The sequence below is a fragment of the Carassius gibelio genome, chromosome B8 (assembly GCF_023724105.1).
Source record: "Carassius gibelio isolate Cgi1373 ecotype wild population from Czech Republic chromosome B8, carGib1.2-hapl.c, whole genome shotgun sequence".
Classification (NCBI taxonomy): domain Eukaryota; kingdom Metazoa; phylum Chordata; class Actinopteri; order Cypriniformes; family Cyprinidae; genus Carassius; species Carassius gibelio.
In genome coordinates, this window is record NC_068403.1 from 13,615,114 (window position 1) to 13,639,473 (window position 24,360).

Sequence of the window (24,360 nt, forward strand, 5' to 3'; positions counted from 1 at the left end):
GTCCCAATAAGATATTTTCCCCCTTCGAAAACATGCGCATGCGTTTAGAATGCACTTCGACCTATTGCTTGGTAATATTCTTTTTTTATTATTATTTTATTTAGCATGGCTATAATACTCAGAACGTGACAGAATATTAATTTTGTGGGTGTACTATGTCTTTAACCTGAAACCGCACAGAACCCACGTGCGCGCGCACACACGCCCCCTTCCTCCATTCCGCTGCTCCTCATTTTGAAGCGCAACGCTGCACACTCTTGTTGCAAAATGGCAATGAAATTGGCATACTGGGATATTCGTGGGGTAAGAAACAGTGGTATTTTTTTTGCATAACTTACCTATTTTATACTAATTTTGCATAGTTAGACCTGTAATTGATTCATATTTGATAACTTCGTCATGGAGTCATCGCAGTCAGTGTGGTTTGCCATGTCTAAAAAGGGTCAAATGTGCTCTTTGATACCGGTTTAGTAGGTTTAGACGGTCGTCTGATGTGACACTGACCTAAAACAAAAATCTGTTATTTTTTTCTTTGTAAGTATTTTTATGGTGCATTTTTTTAAATAACGTTTTATACCTAAACAGCGTTCACTGATTGTTTGGAGCGATAAATAGGAGTTTAAATAACGTTACCTTATTTTTGTACTTTTGTCGTTTAGCGGGTAACTTAACGTTAAAATTATCTGTTTGCCAAGCCCACAGATGTTGCTAATATGTCATTTATGTCTATCTAACGTTACTACAGCTTGGTTTTGCTTAATTTAACGTTACACCCCAATATGCGAAATTACTACGAATTAACACTTGCTGTATACTGGCATAAAGTTGGCTTGACGTTGGACGTTGGATATTCGCAAATCTAGGGACCGTCTCTAAAGTTACACGAGAAACTACTATACACTTCTCTAACGTCAATAGCATGCAAGGAGAATGACTAACAGTCACGAAAACAACTTTTAACTGTTCATCCAGGTGTCAACTATAATGCACACCTTTTATATTTTTTGATAATTATTCAAATAAACTGTAAATCATGTGGAAAACAATTGCTACTTTTCATTACCGAATGGACTTAAATTCAAATTGAAAGCTCAATAACATTTGAACAGAATGATTCACTTTCATAAAACATACTGTAAAGTGTTCATCTAGGTGTCAGCTACAATGCACACCTTTTATATTTTTCATAATTATTCAAATAGACTGTAAATCATGTGTAAAATATTGCTACTTTTCATTACCGAATGGGCTTAAATACAAATTTAAAGTTCAATAAAAATTGAACAGGATGACTCACTTTCATAAAACATACTGTAAAGTGTTCATCTAGGTGTCAGCTATAATGCACACCTTTTATATTTTTCATAATTATTCAAATAGACTGTAAATCATGTGTAAAATATTGCTACTTTTCATTACCGAATGGGCTTAAATACAAATTTAAAGCTCAATAAAAATTGAACAGAATGACTCACATTCATAAAACATACTGTAAAGTGTTCATCTAGGTGTCAGCTATAATGCACACCTTTTATATTTTTCATAATTATTCAAATAGACTGTAAATCATGTGTAAAATATTGCTATTTTTCATTACCGAATGGGCTCAAATGTAAAATATGCCATAATTTAAAGCTCAATAGAATTTGAACAGAATGACTCACATTCATAAAACATACTGTAAGGTGTTCATTTAGGTGTCAACTATAAGCCACACCATTCAGATTTTTCATAATTATTCAAATAAACTTTAAATCATATGTAAAATATTGCTATTTTTCATTACCGAATGGGCTCAAATGTAAAATATGCCATAATTTGAAGCTCAATAGAATTTGAACAGAATGACTCACTTTCATAAAACATACTGTAAAGTGTTCATCTAGGTGTCAGCTATAATGCACACCTTTTATATTTTTCATAATTATTCAAATAGACTGTAAATCATGTGTAAAATATTGCTACTTTTCATTACCGAATGGGCTTAAATACAAATTTAAAGCTCAATAAAAATTGAACAGAATGACTCACATTCATAAACCATACTGTAAAGTGTTCATCTAGGTGTCAGCTATAATGCACACCTTTTATATTTTTCATAATTATTCAAATAGACTGTAAATCATGTGTAAAATATTGCTACTTTTCATTACCGAATGGGCTTAAATACAAATTTAAAGCTCAATAAAAATTGAACAGGATGACTCACTTTCATAAAACATACTGTAAAGTGTTCATCTAGGTGTCAGCTATAATGCACACCTTTTATATTTTTCATAATTATTCAAATAGACTGTAAATCATGTGTAAAATATTGCTACTTTTCATTACCGAATGGGCTTAAATACAAATTTAAAGCTCAATAAAAATTGAACAGAATGACTCACATTCAAAAAACATACTGTAAAGTGTTCATCTAGGTGTCAGCTATAATGCACACCTTTTATATTTTTCATAATTATTCAAATAGACTGTAAATCATGTGTAAAATATTGCTATTTTTCATTACCGAATGGGCTCAAATGTAAAATATGCCATAATTTAAAGCTCAATAGAATTTGAACAGAATGACTCACATTCATAAAACATACTGTAAGGTGTTCATTTAGGTGTCAACTATAAGCCACACCATTCAGATTTTTCATAATTATTCAAATAAACTTTAAATCATATGTAAAATATTGCTATTTTTCATTACCGAATGGGCTCAAATGTAAAATATCCCATAATTTGAAGCTCAATAGAATTTGAACAGAATGACTCACTTTCATAAAACATACTGTAAAGTGTTCATCTAGGTGTCAGCTATAATGCACACCTTTTATATTTTTCATAATTATTCAAATAGACTGTAAATCATGTGTAAAATATTGCTACTTTTCATTACCGAATGGGCTTAAATACAAATTTAAAGCTCAATAAAAATAGAACAGAATGACTCACATTCATAAAACATACTGTAAAGTGTTCATCTAGGTGTCAGCTATAATGCACACCTTTTATATTTTTCATAATTATTCAAATAGACTGTAAATCATGTGTAAAATATTGCTACTTTTCATTACCGAATGGGCTTAAATACAAATTTAAAGCTCAATAAAAATTGAACACAATGACTCACATTCATAAACCATACTGTAAAGTGTTCATCTAGGTGTCAGCTATAATGCACACCTTTTATATTTTTCATAATTATTCAAATAGACTGTAAATCATGTGTAAAATATTGCTACTTTTCATTACCGAATGGGCTTAAATACAAATTTAAAGCTCAATAAAAATTGAACAGAATGACTCACTTTCATAAAACATACTGTAAAGTGTTCATCTAGGTGTCAGCTATAATGCACACCTTTTATATTTATCATAATTATTCAAATAGACTGTAAATCATGTGTAAAATATTGTTATTTTTCATTACCGAATGGGCTCAAATGTAAAATATGCCATAATTTAAAGCTCAATAGAATTTGAACAGAATGACTCACATTCATAAAACATACTGTAAGGTGTTCATTTAGGTGTCAACTATAAGCCACACCATTCAGATTTTTCATAATTATTCAAATAAACTTTAAATCATATGTAAAATATTGCTATTTTTCATTACCGAATGGGCTCAAATGTAAAATATGCCATAATTTGAAGCTCAATAGAATTTGAACAGAATGACTCACTTTCATAAAACATACTGTAAAGTGTTCATCTAGGTGTCAGCTATAATGCACACCTTTTATATTTTTCATAATTATTCAAATAGACTGTAAATCATGTGTAAAATATTGCTACTTTTCATTACCGAATGGGCTTAAATACAAATTTAAAGCTCAATAAAAATAGAACAGAATGACTCACATTCATAAACCATACTGTAAAGTGTTCATCTAGGTGTCAGCTATAATGCACACCTTTTATATTTTACATAATTATTCAAATAGACTGTAAATCATGTGTAAAATATTGCTACTTTTCATTACCGAATGGGCTTCAATACAAATTTAAAGCTCAATAAAAATTGAACAGAATGACTCACATTCATAAAACATACTGTAAAGTGTTCATCTAGGTGTCAGCTATAATGCACACCTTTTATATTTTTCATAATTATTCAAATAGACTGTAAATTATGTGTAAAATATTACTACTTTTTATTACCGAATGGACTTAAATACAAATTTAAAGCTCAATAGAATTTGAACAGAATGACTCACATTAATAAAACATACTGTAAAGTGTTTATCTAGGTGTCAGCTATAATGCACACCTTTTATATTTTTCATAATTATTCAAATAAACTGTAAATCATTTGTAAAATATTGTTATTTTTCATTACCGAATGGGCTCAAATGTAAAATATGCCATAACTTGAAGCTCAATAGAATTTGAACCGAATGACTCACATTCATAAAACATACTGTAAGGTGTTCATTTAGGTGTCAACTATAAGCCACACCATTCAGATTTTTCATAATTATTCAAATAAACTGTTAATCATATGTAAACAATTGCTATTTTTCATTACCGAATGGGCTCAAATGTAAAATATGCCATAATTTGAAGCTCAATAGAATTTGAACAGAATGACTCACATTCATAAAACATACTGTAAAGTGTTTATCTAGGTGTCAGCTATAATGCACACCTTTTATATTTTTCATAATTATTCAAATAGACTGTAAATCATTTGTAAAATATTGTTATTTTTCATTACCGAATGGGCTCAAATGTAAAATATGCCATAACTTGAAGCTCAATAGAATTTGAACAGAATGACTCACATTCATAAAACATACTGTAAGGTGTTCATTTAGGTGTCAACTATAAGCCACACCATTCAGATTTTTCATAATTATTCAAATAAACTGTTAATCATATGTAAACAATTGCTATTTTTCATTACCGAATGGGCTCAAATGTAAAATATGCCATAATTTGAAGCTCAATAGAATTTGAACAGAATGACTCACATTCATAAAACATACTGTAAAGTGTTTATCTAGGTGTCAGCTATAATGCACACCTTTTATATTTTTCATAATTATTCAAATAGACTGTAAATCATTTGTAAAATATTGTTATTTTTCATTACCGAATGGGCTCAAATGTAAAATATGCCATAATTTAAAGCTCAATAGAATTTGTACCGAATGACTCACATTCATAAAACATACTGTAAGGTGTTCATTTAGGTGTCAACTATAAGCCACACCATTCAGATTTTTCATAATTATTCAAATAAACTGTTAATCATATGTAAAATATTGCTATTTTTCATTACCGAATGGGCTCAAATGTAAAATATGCCATAATTTGAACCTCAATAGAATTTGAACAGAATGACTCACATTCATAAAACATACTGTAAAGTGTTTATCTAGGTGTCAGCTATAATGCACACCTTTTATATTTTTCATAATTATTCAAATAGACTGTAAATTATGTGTAAAATATTGCTACTTTTCATTACCGAATGGGCTTAAATACAAATTTAAAGCTCAATAAAAATTGAACAGAATGACTCACATTCATAAAACATACTGTAAAGTGTTCAACTAGGTGTCAGCTATAATGCACACCTTTTATATTTTTCATAATTATTCAAATAGACTGTAAATTATGTGTAAAATATTGCTACTTTTCATTACCGAATGGGCTTAAATACAAATTTAAAGCTCAATAAAAATTGAACAGAATGACTCACATTCATAAAACATACTGTAAAGTGTTCATCTAGGTGTCAGCTATAATGCACACCTTTTATATTTTTCATAATTATTCAAATAGACTGTAAATTATGTGTAAAATATTACTACTTTTCATTACCGAATGGGCTTAAATACAATAATTTAAATTATGGCATATTTTACATTTGAGCCCATTCGGTAATGAAAAATAACAATATTTTACAAATGATTTACAGTCTATTTGAATAATTATGAAAAATATAAAAGGTGTGCATTATAGCTGACACCTAGATGAACACTTTACAGCATGTTTTATGAAAGTGAGTCATTCTGTTCATATTCTATTGAGGTTCAAATTATGGCATATTTTACATTTGATTAACAGTTTATTTGAATAATTATGAAAAATCTGAATGGTGTGGATTATATTTGACACCTAGTTGAACAGTTTACAGTATGTTTTATGAATGTGAGTCATTCTGTTAAATTTTTATTGAGCTTTAAATTTGTATTTGAGCCCATTCGGTAATGAAAAATAGCAATATTTTACACATAATTTACAGTCTATTTGAATAATTCTGAAAAATATAAAAGGTGTGCATTATAGCTGACACCTAGATGAACACTTTACAGTATGTTTTATGAATGTGAGTCATTCTGTTCAAATTCTATTGAAGTTCAAATTATGGCATATTTTACATTTGAGCCCATTCGGTAATGAAAAATAGCAATATTTTACATATGATTAACAGTTTATTTGAATAATTATGAAAAATCTTAATGGTGTGGCTTATAGTTGACACCTAAATGAACACCTTACAGTATGTTTTATGAATGTGAGTCATTCTGTTCAAATTCTATTGAGCTTTAAATTATGGCATATTTTACATTTGAGCCCATTCGGTAATGAAAAATAGCAATATTTTACATATGATTAACAGTTTATTTGAATAATTATGAAAAATCTGAATGGTGTGGATTATAGTTGACACCTAGTTGAACACTTTACAGTATGTTTTATGAATGTGAGTCATTCTGTTCAAATTCTATTGAGCTTCAAGTTATGGCATATTTTACATTTGAGCCCATTCGGTAATGAAAAATAACAATATTTTACAAATGATTTACAGTGTATTTGAATAATTATGAAAAATATAAAAGGTGTGCATTATAGCTGACACCTAGATGAACACTTTACAGTATGTTTTATGAAAGTGAGTCATCCTGTTCAATTTTTATTGAGCTTTAAATTTGTATTTAAGCCCATTCGGTAATGAAAAGTAGCAATATTTTACACATGATTTACAGTCTATTTGAATAATTATGAAAAATATAAAAGGTGTGCATTATAGCTGACACCTAGATGAACACTTTACAGTATGTTTTATGAATGTGAGTCATTCTGTTCAAATTCTATTGAGGTTCAAATTATGGCATATTTTACATTTGAGCCCATTCGGTAATGAAAAATAGCAATATTTTACATATGATTAACAGTTTATTTGAATAATTATGAAAAATCTGAATGGTGTGGATTATAGTTGACACCTAGTTGAACACTTTACAGTATGTTTTATGAATGTGAGTCATTCTGTTCAAATTCTATTGAGGTTCAAATTATGGCATATTTTACATTTGAGCCCATTCGGTAATGAAAAATAGCAATATTTTACATATGATTAACAGTTTATTTGAATAATTATGAAAAATCTGAATGGTGTGGCTTATAGTTGACACCTAAATGAACACCTTACAGTATGTTTTATGAATGTGAGTCATTCGGTTCAAATTCTATTGAGCTTTAAATTATGGCATATTTTACATTTGAGCCCATTCGGTAATGAAAAATAGCAATATTTTACATATGATTAACAGTTTATTTGAATAATTATGAAAAATATAAAAGGTGTGCATTATAGCTGACACCTAGATGAACACTTTACAGTGTGTTTTATGAAAGTGAGTCATCCTGTTCAATTTTTATTGAGCTTTAAATTTGTATTTAAGCCCATTCGGTAATGAAAAGTAGCAATATTTTACACATGATTTACAGTCTATTTGAATAATTATGAAAAATATAAAAGGTGTGCATTATAGCTGACACCTAGATGAACACTTTACAGTATGTTTTATGAAAGTGAATCATTCTGTTCAAATGTTATTGAGCTTTCAATTTGTATTTAAGTCCATTCGGTAATGAAAAGTAGCAATTGTTTTCCACATGATTTACAGTTTATTTTAATAATTATCAAAAAATATAAAAGGTGTGCATTATAGTTGACACCTGGATGAACAGTTAAAAGTTGTTTTCGTGACTGTTAGTCATTCTCCTTGCATGCTATTGACGTTAGAGAAGTGTATAGTAGTTTCTCCTGTAACTTTAGAGACGGTCCCTAGATTTGCGAATATCCAACGTCCAACGTCAAGCCAACTTTATGCCAGTTTGCTGTATTCTTTGAGTTCATAAGAGCTACAATTAAACACTTTGTTGAAGGACCGGGGAAAAGTCCGTTTTACCTTAGGTATAAACGTCACTGAGAGCCACTTTGTGCCACTTTGCCACAATGTTTTGAGTTGTGAAAAACTGCTTTGGTGCTACCGCAGAACATTCTCGTTTCTTGTTTCGTCTCCTCCGTGGACTCTAAATGGCATGAAAGTAAAAGCCATAAATGTAAAACAAGTTGTGTTCCAAATTTGAGGTTGATGTATCAAAGTGCTTTCAGTAAAATTTTGTTTGGAGGCTGAACCAAACGTTTCCACTAGATTTCGCTTCACATGAATTTCCAATGTGGTTATTTTTTTTTTTACCACGATCAGTAACGTTACAAGTGTAATTTTTTTCTCATGTAACTTTACCGAGTTTCGTACCATTCCAATGAAGCAAAACATTCTTAAACCAAACATTTTCAGTAAAAAATGACCAAATAGCGCCAGAGGGTTGAACTGGTTGTTATATTATTTGTCTAATCAGTGTTGTTCGCCTAAATAATATGAAAATAAGAATATCAAGCCAATGTTTATGAATATGCTGTGTGAAATATCAGGTTAATAATTTCAAGAGTGAAAAACATTTTACAGCTGCTGGAATTATTTTTACATAATGTTATGTATGTCATTTAATGTGATTAAAGCTTGCTCAACCAATCCGTCTGCTGTTGGAGTACACTGGTACTAAGTATGAGGAGAAGTTCTATTCTTGTGGCGATGGTAAGTGATGATTATTATAACATACAGTAGCAGACACAGTCAGATTGTCCATATAAAAGCATATTGAGTTGATTCTATACTCTTGCTTTGCAGCTCCCAACTATGACAAAAGCTGCTGGTTTAATGAGAAAGAGAAACTTGGGATGGACTTTCCTAATGTAAGTTACATGGTTAATCACATAGTGTTGTTCGGTATAACATGCAATGACTAACCATCACCATCCTTCACCAGTTGCCCTACCTAGAGGATGGAGACAGGAAAGTAGTCCAAAGCAATGCCATATTGAGATACATTGCCCGCAAGCACAACCTCTGTGAGTACTTGATTAATTTATTCCTTAATTTAAAAAAATATATATTTATTTATTTATTTATTTATTTATTTATTTTTATTTATTTTATTTTTTTCTCAAGCATCACTGAAAATAGCCATCCAAGTTATGTTGAACTTCTCTTTCTAACATGTATCTAGGTGGGGAAACTGAAGAGGAGCAGGTGAGAGTTGACATCTTGGAAAACCAGGCGATGGACTTCCGCAATGGTTTTGTCCAGCTCTGCTATGGAGACTTTGTGAGTGATTAAATGTATAGAAATATGCACAGCATTGAAAAATCTGCAACTAATAATATGAATTTACTTGTTAATTGATAACACAAATGATTTGTAATGCATTTGTACTTGATAACAGGACAAAAACAAATCATGCTACACTGACAAACTGCCAGGAACTCTAAAGCAGTTCTCCAACTTCCTGGGTGACAGGAAGTGGTTTGCTGGGGACAAGGTAAATAGGCATAATGTTTGGAAGCACTTCAGTTTGTCCATTTAAAGTGGCAGGATTTAAAAAGTATTATCTGATAAAATAATTCGTTTGACATGCGCATCCTGTTTTCTCATCCTGTAGATCACATTTGTGGACTTCACCATGTATGAGTTGTTGGATCAGCATCGTATGTTTGACCCAGCGTGCCTGGATGATTACAGAAACCTGAGATGCTTTCTTGAACGCTTTGAGGTTCGGATTCAGCTTTTGTCACAGAATTATTTGATAGTCTCACCTAATTTGTTTAATAAAAGATAAACCATATTGTGACTGATATGAATTATTCCCTATCAGAGTCTTGAGAAGATTGCGGAATACATGAAGTCAAACAGGTTCATGAAAACACCAGTGAACAACAAGATGGCCAAATGGGGAAACACGAAGGAGTGAAGCGAACAAGATTGTGTCTTGATAAAGCATCATAAGGTGCAACATCATCTGCTTTGGTTATAAGGTCGATGCAGTTGAACTGCACACTAATAATTGTTTTGGGGATCACTATTTTAAACCTTTCAGTAACTAACAAAGCGACAGTTATTATTAGTATTGATTACAAAAGTGTTACAAAACAATCATAATTCTCAGTTGTTGTCTGTAGGAATAGTGCAAGCACTTAGGCTTAAATTGAAAGGTTTCAGGTTAGTGTTGCACTTTTGACAGTTTGATGCCATGAAAAGAAAAGCATTTCATCGTTGTTTTGTGGATATCACTGTTTGGATTGTGATTCTACATTTGAAAGCAAAGCATTAAATGCAGTACCTTATTTTGACCCAATAAAAGCACAGTACCGTTATGTTCAATAAAAAACAAGTTCCTTTTTTCTTACTGGGGAAACCTCACTAATGCTAAAACATGTTTGGATTTATAATGCATATGCAGGGCTTGACATTAATCAATCAATCATTCACTTGTCTGAGTAAAAAAGTTACTTGTCCAGGAGATTTTTTTTTTTTTTTTTTTACAAATGTAATTTATTCTGAAGCAGTCTCATCAGTGCTCTATCAGATATTAATTTAATCACCATATTTTTGATATTTGCCTTAAATTGATTGCTTTTACACCTTTTAACTTTATGAAGGACAATATTTTCCTAAACTGATTTAATGTACATGTCTCCATTTACGTTGAATTCTTACATGTTATCAATACATTAAGTTAGAATAATAAGAGAATATGGTTGTTACTATTTAATTGAACTCGGTATCAACAAACTCCATCTGTCCAAATGCATAAATAATGTTATTAGATTAATGTTTTACTTTTTTGACATGCAAGTGTTGGAAAAATGCAATGATTCTTTTAAATATGAAATTAAACCACCAGTAGGTGGTGGCATGAGTGAATAATTGATTCAACCGATTTGTTCAAACGCTGATTCATTCAATAAATGATGCAAGTAACCGTTTTTATAAATGGCTATAGAATGATTTTTGTTAGCAAAATAGAGCAAAAAAGATCCATAATGTATCTAAAATATAAGTTCATATTATTTGGTTATTTAACTCAAGTTGTTTAAAATCAGTATCACGTGCAATCAAGTTGAAAGTCTGGAAAACATCACTCCTGGTCGTGTGATGTTGCATATATTATATAGAATATTTATATTATTCTACCGCAGTATGTCATGTTTGTTTCTTTGTGTGTGCTGTTGATTTCTCCGCGACTCAGACTGCACGAGCCTCAACTGAACTGACGCGACCTTGATGCTGTCAGTACATTATCCGTTATTAGTCACCGTTTACACTGAAAGTAATAAAATCAGAATCATTCTCGCCAAAGTTTCGGTGCTGTCCTAGGTAACATTTTAATCAGGTTACTGGTCCGGTCAGGCAAGTAAAATTCTCTTTCACTTGCCCCTTCACAGAATTCACTTATCCCAGAAGAGAGTTAATGTCGAGCCCTGGTACGTGTTTGCTGAAAAAGAGTAATAAAAACTTGCATACTGTTTAGCAAAGAAATTGTGGGACGCTGCACAAAAATGTTCCGCAGAAGAAAGGGAACTCGTACGAGCTTATATGTCTATGCTTAGAACAACATGAGGGGGTGACAGAGTTTGCGTGATTTTTGGACGCGCCTCAAAGTGACGTTTTGCCCCTCCCGTCGTTGTTCACATAAATCGCACTCTGGCGTGCTCGCGCCTCCGCCATCCACTCTCCTCACATTCTGTTCCTGCACAGAGGTGTTCGTTGCAAGTGGAAAGATGGCAATGAAATTGGCATACTGGGATATACGCGGGGTAAGAAATATAAATATATATATGTGTGCAAGGTGTGTATGGTTAGACATTTAATTAATTTTGTTTTAATATCTGCAGAATTTATGCTGCTTAACTTGCATCACAGAAGAATAGAATATATGATATCACTCGGTGTGATTTGTCATGTCTAAATATACACACATTTATTCTTAATATATACAGTTTGCTTAAAGTTACATTTTAAGTGGACGGTAAGTCAATACTCTATTGAACTAGTTAGCAAAGTTTGGTACCGAAGCCTTTATACTTTAAACGTGGGCTTCAGAACTAGTCAGGGGTCTTTAAAGTATTTGTGGATAAATGTAACATGCTATGTTTTTTCTCGCCATGCCAAGCTTACCTGAAGCGGCTTCGGATGTGGTTACACCGTTGCATGAAGTGTTACCACAAATAAGGACTAAATGCCTGCGGTGTTGTTTTAATAAGAGTTTATTACGCGATTTTAAATCCCTGGGCAAAGGTTTCTCTTCATTCAAATTAATGATTGAAAATAACTACAAAGAAATTCACTTTTAATACAGAGAAATAAGATACACTTAACATCATCATAATATAATCTTATAGGCCTATCAATTACACGCTTTTATGTATAAAGAATTTACCCAGAATCAACATTGTATTAATGAAAAATTCAACAACATTATGAAAACAACATGGTTTCTATAGAAAAAGCAGCATGCAGTTCCAAGTGAATGAAATGTCCAACATTCCACTTTCCACTGTGCTTTTCCCGTTAAATAAGAGCATCATCATGGGTATTTGAATTGACAATGTTTCTGAAGATCTAAAGTCACCATGAAATCGGAATACACTGTTTTCATTGCAATATTGCAGTTTTTATTATGATTATTCCATGCACTTAAATGTTGTGTTAAAACACACAAAAGCAAACATTCTTGACCATCCTCCATCTATCAGTCTGGTGCAAGCTAGAGATAAGAAAGTGCATAAAAAAACAAACCTCGTCCTTTTTTTCTCTTTTGATATTTCAGTTAAATGTATTAACGTTGCCAATCTCTTGAATATGCAAAGATATTAACTTTAGTTTTTTTAATATACAGTGTAATATCTTGACCATCAGTTCATTATTCCAAGAGTGAGAAAAACATGTTTCACAGAAGTTGAAGTTTGCTATATTTCATGATTTTCCATTTGATTAAAGCTTGCTCAACCAATCCGTCTGCTGTTGGAGTACACTGGTACTAAGTATGAGGAGAAGTTCTATTCTTGTGGCGATGGTAAGTGATGATTATTATAACATACAGTAGCAGACACAGTCAGATTGTCCATATAAAAGCACATTGAGTTGATTCTATATTCTTGCTTTGCAGCTCCCAACTATGACAAAAGCTGCTGGTTTAATGAGAAAGAGAAACTTGGGATGGACTTTCCTAATGTAAGTTATATGGTTAATCACATAGTGTTGTTCAGTATAACATGCAATGACTAACCATCACCATCCTTCACCAGTTGCCCTACCTAGAGGATGGAGACAGGAAAGTAGTCCAAAGCAATGCCATATTGAGATACATCGCCCGCAAGCACAACCTCTGTGAGTACTTTCTTTTCTTTATTTAAAAATGCAAAACTGAAAATAACTAATGTTAAACTCTCTCTAATGTTTCTAGGTGGGGAAACTGAAGAGCAGCAGATGAGAGTTGACATCTTGGAAAACCAGGCGATGGATTTCCGCAATGGTTTTGCCCAGCTCTGCTATGGAGACTTTGTGAGTGCCCATGAACAGCTTTAGTAGACTGTCTTAAAGGATTAATTTACCCAAAAATTTAAATAAAGCCCATAAATTACTAACCCTCAAGTCACCCTAGGTGTATATGACTTTCTTCTTTCAGACTAATCCAGTCAGAGTTATATTAGAAATCTTTGATATTTTAAGCTGTTTAATGGCACTGAGCGTGTGTTGCAGTGCATCAGTCCAAGAAAAGTTAATTAAAAAGTGCCCATCCATTAATAAAAAATGTCTCACAAAGCTCCGGGGGGTGAAAAAAGTCCTCCTTTTGCGAGTCAAAGTGTTTTTTTCCATATTCAAATATCCATATTCAAAACATAATTATCACTTTAATGTAAATTGCACCAACAGTTGTTTGTTAACTAGAGCAAAAGCAGCAAAGTTTCCTTACTTTAGCAAAGGGGAACCAGGCTCCTCTAGGCCTCTATTGAAATCTTCTGACATTCTTCTTTACAATCATCGTTTTTTACTTCAAATTAGTGACCGTTGTTTTGTTTTGATCTCACCCCTGCACTTCTGCCTCTGTCACTTCTAAATGGTGCCTGTACAAAGCCGACCTCCATACGTCACCCACCCTAATCAGCTAGATTAGTGATTATTACGTTTTAAATGTGGTTATTTATTTTACAAAAATGCATCAATTCGCTACAGGAGGCCTTTTTGAATGAAGCACTGCAACACCCACTGAATGGCATTAAACAGCTTGAAATATCAAATACAAGTTTTAATATAACTCTGACTGGAAAGAAGAAAGTCATATTCACCTAGGATGACTTGAGGGTGAATAATTTATTGGCTAATTTTCATTTTGGGGTGAACTAACTATTTAAGTGCTAATTGATTGTTTTTGTTTTTTTGTAAATTGATAACGAGTGATTTGTAATATTTCACAGGACAAAAACAAACCATGTTACAATGAGAAATTGCCAGGAACTCTAAAGCAGTTTTCTGACTTCCTTGGTAACAGGAAGTGGTTTGCTGGGGACAAGGTAAATAGGCATAATGTTTGGAAGCATTTAAATTTGTCCATTTTGTGATAGGAAAGAGATAATTTGTTTGACAAGCTCATCCCAGTTTTGGCTCATCATGTAGATCACATTTGTGGACTTCATCATGTATGAGCTGTTGGATTTGCATCGTATGTTTCACCCGGAGTGCCTGGACGATTACAGAAACCTGAGATCTTTCCTGGATCACTTTGAGGTTTGGATTGAGTTTGTCAAACACACTATAATTTGATATTCTTATGTAAATTGTATGATACACGGTGATTCTGATATGAACTGTGTTCCCTGTCAGAGCCTTGAGAAGATTGCAGAGTACATGAAGTCGGGCAAGTTCATAAAAACACCTGTGAACAACAAGATGGCCAAATGGGGAAACAAGAAGGAGTGAAAATGATGAGATTTTGTCTTGATTTATTTTTTTGGTACAACATTTTAACCTTCCCAATAAAAAAAAAAGGATTAGCTATTTCACTGTTCAGGTTTCCTATGTTTAAATTGTAAAAAAAAAAAAAAAAAAAAAAACATGAACTTGACCTTATTTTGACCCAATAAAGCAGAGCATTGTTGAGTTCTGTGCATTTAGCCCTTATTGATTAGAAATGGTCATGAATGGCAATATAAATGAAAAACAGGTTTTTAAACCAAAGGCATTGTGATTAAATTAACTTTATTACTGTTGTGAGGTAAAACACAAACCTACAACTGGACTGTTGACTGAAACTGAAACTTAGATGTAACAAAACATATTTAGCCCCAAAATCAAAAGCTTACTTTAAGACCAATAAATGATGGCTACTAATGTGTTGATTACTGACGATTTATTAATACACAGTGCACAATTAGCAAACAGGATCAGAGTGTTACAGACGTAGTTTGTTTTAATTTAAGACATATAACAGCTAAATAACATACAGTACAATTAGACAAGTGCCCACCACCACAGTGTCATCAGTGGAAATCAATTTAAATGGAACAATCTGTATCAAATAAATAAAATGAATGCATTAAATGTATTCATCATTTGCATGTATGAAGGGTAATATAACTGAACAAGTCTGTAGGCATTAGCCTTGGCTTGCTGAGGGGTTTACTGATTAGCTCCTGTTCATTCAGGTCCAGACATGTTCAGATTCTTGCTATCAAAATTCACCGGTGTCCTTAGTTTATCAGCGACCACCATACTGGCTGTACTCAGCCTCTCTGGCAAGCTGCAAAGGAATTTGAGATTGATGACATTTGTGAGCACTGCCTCAGTCATTAAAAGACTGTCAGGTATGAAACCACTTCACCACAATGAAAAGTGTTCCTTAAATAACAGAATTTGTACAAGGCGGGAGTTTACTTTGAACAAATAGAGCTGCATGACTTACTGCAACACTCGATCGGACGCTCTGCAGCTGGAAGAATACTCGACCTCCTTCCTCAGGACATATTGCTCTGATATCATCCTGTTTCATTCCCAGCAACATTGCTCCATTAAACACCCCAAGAGTCTGGACTGTCCTACAAAAATACAAGATGAATCAAGGGTGACAACAGGTTGGAAAATGACTTCTTGGTGCATGTTAAGCTATTTCTCTTGTAGAGTGTGTAGTCTAGAGTCAGTGTGCTCTTCCAGCTAATTAAATGTGAAGACCAATAAATCCACAGTCAAAATACAAAAAAGGTTGTACAAATGTTATATAAATCTAACATTTTTTAGGTGCAAACATTTTTGGTATTTTTGACCATTTTAAAGAATAAAATGAAAGATGATCAGAAATGGTTTCTTACATTTTAGAAAAGCCTTTGTACTGTAACCAGGCTTTGACGTCCTCAGGTCTAGATCTCATATCTAGAGATGGAGGTCCACTCATATTTTGCTGAGAACATAGAGGGCAACATTCATCAAACAATGAATTGTGTTTAGCAAATATCAATTAGTTAGTGAAATATACAGCAATACATGTCCTGACCCAACAGTGATGAAAAATTGGATGACATATATTGACCGACTATTTTTTATTCATATAGCTGATGTAAAAAAAAAAAAAACGATTTAAGCCATTGTTTAGCATGTCCTTAACACATTATTGAAATAATTGTTTTTAAATAAAATTGTAGAGTTTTTTTGTAACAATAAGCTATATATATAGAAAGAAAAAAAAGAGAAAATATGTGCATTGACCATGACTTACTGTCGGTCTTTGTCCATCAGCAGGCTCTAGAACATTCTGAGGCACATAGCCCTCCTCATTACGACTGTTTTTCACTTTCCACCATTGGCCAGACCTGTCGGTTACCTGTTAACATAAGCATAGAAGTTTATAAACAAGAACAAACTATCTGTATGCATTTTCTGCTCACTGAAAAAAGGTATCATATTTGTTAACATTAGTTACTACTTTAGTTACAATAGATTACGATTAATAAATGTTTTTTTCTTTGTTAGTTCATGTAAATTTAAACATTTTCTAAAATTATTAAAATAAAAAAAAGTTGTACTTGTTACAAATGAACTAACAGTTGTATTGTAATCAACTTTAACAAAGATTAATAAATTAATTAATAAATTAATAAATGCTTTAACCAATGTATTGCTTACTCTTTGAACTATTAACTAGTGGTAACAGAAAAAGTTACTGATTTAGTCACTTTGTTCACCCTGAAGTTGCACAATTTCTTGTGTGTGGGGTGTGTTTTTTTTAAATACCAGTATGTTATAGGTCATGTGATTACCTGCACCATGTCACTCTTCATCACACTCAGTTCCTGACTGTTTCTTGCCATAAAGTCATAGATTACCCTCATGTAGATTGGCGGCTCAGATGACCTGGTATAAAATAAGACGAAAATGTTACTATAAATTTACCTCTTAAATTCTTTAGTGAACTCATCTGTCCATTAAAAGCTACATACTTATAAAGTGAAATAAACAATGTTTTATATTGCTGTTACAACTGCCTTTATATTATCTGGGTATTTCAAAGGGAGTTCACATGATATGTCTCACCGCATGGGTGGGGCGTTCCAGGGTCTGTTGTTCTGGAAGAGAAGGTAAACAGTAATTTGTGCTCATTCACTTTATTATACCTTAGGTTAGGATGTATATGTCAAACACTTGACGTATTTTATGACATCCTCACGCTTAAATCAGTTGAAGTTTGCCCTCTGAGAGATTTTACCTGTTCAGGTGGCCTCTGCATGGCATTCCCGGGTGGGACGCGCTCACTGTTGCTGCGGGACAGCGGCCTGCTGGCGGGAGGGGACAGGGAAGGGCCGGGTGGAAGAGGCTGCCAACCATCGTAAAATTCGGGATAATATGGAGGGATCTGATCCCCGTTTGGCCATTTAGATCTGATTCGAAAACACAGAAAAATTGTGAGCTTTTCTCCTTTGTTTGCTAATTTGTGAGGAAATTATTTGTAGAATAGAAGACCTTGGGATGCTCCACGCATCACCCAAACTGCTCCACATTACGTCCTCCTTTGGTGTGACAGATCTTCCCAGGAGGTGCAGGGCTTTTTCTGTGAGCAGTGGACTCAGCACCGTGGGAGGGATGTTGGGAGGATACGGACTCACCGTCTGAAGCATGAAGAAACAGTCAGGAACTGAGTGTGATGAGGGCTGATATGGTGCATCTCCTGACCTTTAACTTTGTGATATGTTGTCAGATTTCAGTGGTGAACAATTTGCTAAATCATCAAAAGTAAAGCCTTTTCTCTGGACATAAAGTACACTCTTGAAAATAAAAGTTTGAAAAGGGGAAACTAACATTTGGAACCTTCTGTTGCGATACCATAGAAGAACCTTTTTGGGTTCTCAGTTTTTCTTAGTATGAAGTATACTGTGAAAATCTGAAGAACCTTTGTCCACAATAAAGAACCTTCTGTGTCATGGAAACGTCTTATGGATGTAAAAGGTTCTTTATGGAACCATAGATGCCAATACAAAACTATACAACTTGTGCTTTCTAAAACATTGCTATACTTGTGTAAATAGATAACAGGTCAGGTGGGTCCTACTGACTCACCCTCTGAAGCTTCAGGAGAAAAAAAACTGCTTTTCTGAAAGTATTCGCAGCCATTTTCATTGCACAATGAAAAAAAAATTATGAAATGTGACTGCAATGCAAACAGACTGAACAAACATATACTTACAAAAGCAAGGGAAGAAAAGAGACTGTGAACAAAATCAGAAGCAGGAGGATTTTTTAGGTGACCATCCAGTTTCCCCTGTCACAAGTAGAGAAGAGTGTGAAAACAGATATATGCAACGAATAAAAAACAGTATGTCTCATATTAAACATTATTATTTTTTATTGAGAAGCCATTTAGAGACCACTGAAAAAATGTATAATTAATTCCATTGTACTTAAGGGACATGCCAAAACTAAAGTAGTAGTAATAACAATATTATTTGAAAGTATACATTGAAGTGGTCTACTACTCTTAGGAAATGATCACAGAAATGGAATGTGTAACTTACCAGAAGGTTGAAGCCATACTTTATTTTCTGCAGAAAAGATATGTACTCCTCCACAGGGGGAACACTTGCAACTATAAAAATAATAAATCTTATCATGTTGACATCATGTAGATTTCTAATATCCTTTTAGGAAATTAATTAAATTATTAAAACACCCAAATTGTTCACCCATTTGTTTTGCAGCATTTTTCTTTTTCTTTTTCTTGCTTCCATCTTCTTTTGGCAAAGCTGAGCCTACTTTATAAACAAAGATCTCAATGTCGGCTGCTACATGGTTAAAAATCTCCTGTAGAGAAAAGTAGATGGATTGGGGACGTGTTCTGAATTAGATGGATTAATAGCATGGTGTGATAAAACTGTCAGTAAAAACAACCAACCGAATCTCTCTCCACATCATGTAATGAAGGTGGAGCCTGCTCCTGCTCAGACTGCATTGGCCTGTTGGGCACTTCATCTCTGGGAAACGGCATAGTGGGTGAAGGCCGTCTATCTTCTAGGAAAAGATTAGAATCTATCTGAATTTGGATCTATATTCAGGAAACACTACTTCACTGTGGCTGATTTGTTGACTGTACGCCACAAAGATTATGTATATGTATTTTTGTATTTCCCATTTAACATGGTGAATATTTTTGACTATGAAGATCCACACTTTTTTGTGTGTTCAAATAACAAGCGCAACAGACATCATTAAGCTTCGTACCATTCTGTTAAAAAATAATAATACAAATTAAAAAATTTAAAAACGTTTTTTTTTTCAGTCTAAAATGACTGAGAACACTCAATTTCAGAACATTTTAGGCTATTTATTTTTATTATTATTATTTCATTTTATTTATAGGTGCCTTTCATGACACTTATGGACACCTTACAACAAAAACAATCAAAATCACTGTTACGGTATAACAGACCCAATACAAAAAAATCACATTAAAGTCTGCCTAAAAAAAAAAAAAGTAATTTTCTGAGTGAAATGAACTCTTCAAGTGATCACCATATTCTTCATAGTTGTTGTACTGTGGAGGTGGGAATTCTGGGGGAGGAGGGTTTGGCTGCATGAGACCTGGTCTTTTCATACTTCCTGGATAACCCTGACCGATGATGCTTTCCAGATGGCTCCTGAGTAATACAAAATATATCACAGTACAGCACTGCTAAAAGCTGAGAAGATAAATCATAGATCTTTGATATTTAGTTCATTATACCAAATAATCAACAACGTCTATTTAAAACATTGCATTTTAGCACATTTAAAGGGAAAAAGTTCAGCAACGGACCTGATGTCCATCTGTGGTTCTTTAAGCGGTGGTGTGGCATCCCCTCCATGCTGTATTACCTTTTCCAGATCATTTGCCACCTCCTGAGCCTAGTGATTTAAAACATCACACATACCTTCATAGAATTCAAGGCACTGACAGAGGAAGTGGAATGGAAACTCCCACATCAACCCACAAGATATTAAGACAGATTTATACCGGGCAGATGCAGCACTATCTACCCTACATTTTTGACTATACATCAGAGTGTTGTTTCTCACCCCAATCTCCTCACACTGGAACAGGAAGGCCTGTGGAGCTCTCTGGCCAGGATCCTGAACTGAGATTATGAGAAGGGAGTCATACACACAACTGTCGAGAACAGCTTTTGTCGCTCTGATGCTACTCAAGTGCACCGACTCCAAAACCTCCTACAAATCCAGGAAACAGAGGAAGAGCTGAGTGTTTAGTACTGGAACTAAGTGTTGTATAATGTAACCATGTAAAAAAGGATTTGATTAGATCAGTGTATCAGATGAGTGACCTTGGTCTCTATGTCACACAGCTGTAGCTGGTTGGCCTGGATCTGCATGTTCATGTCCTGACCCCACACTTTCCCTTTACTGTCCATATTCTTCAGTCGGTTCACACAGTCATCAATGCTGCTCACCTCTCTGCCATCTAACACACAGGTGAACAGGTGCTAGGGGACGGAAGGAGAATTAGATGTTATGTTGTTTTATGATCACATATGATTCACACGGATGCTATTGTGAAATTCAGCCTTGCTACGTCATCAGATTTTCCAGTTCAGTTTGTCGGGAAATCTCTATAGTGCAGTACATGTTAGATAAGCACTGGTTGTCAGTTATTTTCTATAACACACATTAGTGAAGGGTGTTGGCTTTGCTCTAACAGATTAAGATCAGTAATATGCAGTCAGCACAAATGAACATTATAAAATGATTATTATTTATTAATATATTATATAATATATATTAATTATTAAGTGTAGTTAACATGAAATGGATTCAATCTTACCTCTACTCTGTACTGAAAGTTGTCTTGTTGTCTGGTGATTGATTCTGCATACTCCTTCCTTTGCACTGCATAAAAGTCAACTTAAATATTGTATATAGAATTATTTTAGAATATGTTGTTTAAATGGGATTTGTACTTACTGTAGATGGATTTGGCACTAGGACGAGACATGCCAGGCCCCTGGGACGGCGGCTCTGGTGAGAAGCCTCTATAATATAGTCACAACACAATATGTCTTTATGGACTGTAAATATATCTTGTAAATTTAGTAATATCAAATAATATCAAAGTATTTTTATAATTTTAGAAGTGTAATAATATTAAAAGTTAACAGATTTTCAATAAATCCTGAGTATGGTCACAAAACACAATGTAATCAGTAACATTTCTTGTTATTTCTAATATTAATTCTGAGTTTATTCTAAACTGAACTATTCTTAACAAAAAAACTCATAGTCAGCTGAATGCTGTCGCAATATGCAGGATATGGTCACAAAGTACATGGACATCTATTTCGGATAAACTACTTTGGCTATTTCTGTATTGTCAGTGAAAAGAAAAACTGCACCAGTTGATGTTACTTTTTTTTTTTTTTTTTGATTTACAACAAAGTCAACCTCATCCACACCAGATATCAACAAAACTGTATTAGAAGTAATGCGTGACATTACTTGGAAAGGGTAAATGTATTTACATGATTTACTAAACTAACAACAATAAAATAAAAAACAAATTCAAAAATGGCGTTCAAATGTTTGTGATTAATCAGTCAGATTTTTATGTTTTAATGGAATCTCTTATGCTAATCAAGACATGACATGATTCAAATCATTATAATATAGCTGATTTATTATCACTGTTGAAACTCTTGTTTTGCTTAAATATATATATATATATATATATATATATATATATATATATATATATATATATATATATATATATATATAATTATTATTAGTTTTTTTTTTTTTGGAATCTGTAATACTTTTTTGATTAATAAAAAGTTAAAAAAAGAACAGTGTTTTGTCCAAATAGAAATGTTGTGGTACAGTATACTCTTTTACACATTGGAATGATTTCTGAAGGATCACTGAAACTGGAGTAATGATGCTGAAAATACAATTTCCCTTCAGAGGAATAAATTATATTATAAAGTATATAAAAAAATAAAACTGTTATTTTAGATTGCAATAATATTTCACAAAATATTTTTTCCCCTGTATTTTTAATCGAATAGGTACTGATGAGCATAAGAAACTTCATAAGGAATAAAATGCATAACTAAAAAAAATCTAAACTTGAACAACCCTGCCTCACAACGTTGTGTAACAACGACCTGCCTGACACCTGTTATGACAACCAATGAGAGAATGCAGGACATGACGCACCACTGGTACAAATTCCACTCGCACACAGTGAAAAAACCACTGAAGGAGGTGAAGGTGAGTTAAAGATATGTACCTTGACTGGAAAACTGGGACAGGGTTCCCCCCATACATTCTTGTCTGTGATATTTAACACCTGTAATAATAAAGTTATCAGTCATAAAACTACTCAGAAAAATGTCAGATAAACATCTGAGAATCTATGCCAGGCAGAAACATTAGTTAGAAGAAGTATCTGTTCATCAGTTGTGGTTTGACACCACTTGACTTTTCAAAAGGAGGTGAAAGTAGTCAACAAGTTGAACATACTTGCAATATCACACTCTTTGAACCAATTAAGCTGCCTACAACCAAAATATCAGAACAAGTGCTTTTAATGTTCAAATGTTGATATTTAAGAAAATATATAATTATAATTTCAGTTAGTGTGTACTGCCTATTTATTAATATCATAACTTGACATTTCTTTTTAAATTTGAGTAGTAGAAATTATATATAATCAATGTCAGATTATTAAAATGAGGTCAGTATTTCATCATGGCAGAATCACTGGCTTTCATAAGCCAATTACAATACAAGAATGAAGAAACTTATGGTCAAGGATTTTGTTTTTCTCAAAAAAGAAGCCATGACTGTCCAGTCATGAAGTGCTTGACGAATAAACAGAAAAAACTGCTGACAACACAAAGCTGGAACTTTCTCTATAACAACTTAACATGTTTGGCTTGGCGAGAAGAAAAAAAGTGCAAAAGCAATATGCGCAGAGCAAACCAGAAAAAATTAATAAGAAAAAAACACTAATGACATCTATAAAAGACAACAAAAGTTTGAAAAATCGTGATATAACCATGCTTTTCAGATTAATCACTGCCTTATCAATCTGTGTGTAAAACACCATGTTTCAGTGCCTCTACAGTGGTTTCGGTTATAAAAGAAGGATAGCTGAAATCAACCTTGTTATTATACAAATTAATGATCGTACGTACCTTAAAGAAAATCCAAAATTTAACTACAAATCTCCAGTCCTAGGTTTAGATCACTCCAGGATTTAGACACATTCTCAAGACTGTCTTCTTCGTGAACTGCTTGAGAGAATATATTCTGGACTTCCTGCTTGGAAAAGCTGAGGTCAAAGTCGAGATCCTGAATAATAATAAATCAGGTAGCAGCAGGTAGGTTTTACATTTACTTCCTTGAGTACAAAGGTTTTGCCATTAATAGACAGCCATTGGCACATGTACAACAAAGTGGTGCACAGTGACCCCTGAAGTAATTTATACACTTACGTCACACTAAATGTATGTTGCTGTATTACCATAACAAAACATAAACCAAACGGTATATTTTAAAAAGAAAGATGAGAAGGTTTCAACCCTTTTAAATGAACTATTTGGACCATAGGAGGACAAATCTTTGTTTGTAGACGCATTGTGAAAGATATGGCTTACTATTGTGAAGTAGAAATGATCTTACTAATGTCACC

At 33.1% G+C, this 24,360-nt stretch overlaps 3 protein-coding genes and 1 long non-coding RNA gene across 5 annotated transcripts; 3 read left to right on the top strand and 1 right to left on the bottom strand.

The window, feature by feature from the left end:
- Positions 1 to 159: 159 nt before the first annotated feature.
- LOC127963074 (glutathione S-transferase Mu 4) lies at positions 160 to 10,524 on the top strand. Its single transcript, XM_052562738.1, has 8 exons — positions 160 to 303; positions 8,816 to 8,891; positions 8,985 to 9,049; positions 9,124 to 9,205; positions 9,364 to 9,461; positions 9,580 to 9,675; positions 9,796 to 9,906; positions 10,009 to 10,524. Exons 1-8 carry the CDS (start codon positions 268 to 270, stop codon positions 10,102 to 10,104), a joined length of 660 nt encoding a protein of 219 aa, XP_052418698.1. The 5' UTR covers positions 160 to 267; the 3' UTR covers positions 10,105 to 10,524.
- Positions 1,298 to 5,526, top strand: LOC127963077 (uncharacterized). The gene is made up of 3 exons (XR_008154728.1): positions 1,298 to 1,508; positions 2,065 to 2,597; positions 5,178 to 5,526. It is a non-coding gene; the product is annotated as an uncharacterized LOC127963077 (long non-coding RNA).
- A 1,293-nt stretch (positions 10,525 to 11,817) lies between the features above and the next one.
- gstm.3 (glutathione S-transferase mu tandem duplicate 3) lies at positions 11,818 to 15,249 on the top strand. Its single transcript, XM_052562739.1, has 8 exons — positions 11,818 to 11,950; positions 13,134 to 13,209; positions 13,303 to 13,367; positions 13,442 to 13,523; positions 13,600 to 13,697; positions 14,612 to 14,707; positions 14,811 to 14,921; positions 15,018 to 15,249. The coding sequence occupies exons 1-8, from the start codon at positions 11,915 to 11,917 to the stop codon at positions 15,111 to 15,113; spliced, it is 660 nt and encodes a 219-aa protein (XP_052418699.1). The 5' UTR covers positions 11,818 to 11,914; the 3' UTR covers positions 15,114 to 15,249.
- A 277-nt stretch (positions 15,250 to 15,526) lies between these two features.
- Positions 15,527 to 24,028, bottom strand: eps8l3b (EPS8-like 3b). Of its 2 annotated transcripts, none has more exons than XM_052562732.1 (20): positions 23,864 to 24,028; positions 22,954 to 23,013; positions 21,630 to 21,697; positions 21,490 to 21,554; positions 20,993 to 21,151; positions 20,730 to 20,879; positions 20,470 to 20,558; positions 20,187 to 20,311; positions 19,570 to 19,682; positions 19,361 to 19,478; positions 19,193 to 19,263; positions 18,865 to 18,939; positions 18,144 to 18,289; positions 17,890 to 18,061; positions 17,718 to 17,749; positions 17,444 to 17,537; positions 16,903 to 17,007; positions 16,499 to 16,587; positions 16,096 to 16,228; positions 15,527 to 15,933 (listed from the first exon to the last, which is right to left on the bottom strand). In XM_052562732.1, the coding sequence occupies exons 2-20, from the start codon at positions 22,989 to 22,991 to the stop codon at positions 15,892 to 15,894; spliced, it is 1,884 nt and encodes a 627-aa protein (XP_052418692.1). In that variant the 5' UTR covers positions 22,992 to 23,013; positions 23,864 to 24,028; the 3' UTR covers positions 15,527 to 15,891. The 2 variants fall into 2 exon arrangements, with proteins under 2 accessions (XP_052418692.1, XP_052418691.1); XM_052562731.1 differs by having other exon boundaries at positions 19,570 to 19,685.
- Positions 24,029 to 24,360: the final 332 nt, after the last annotated feature.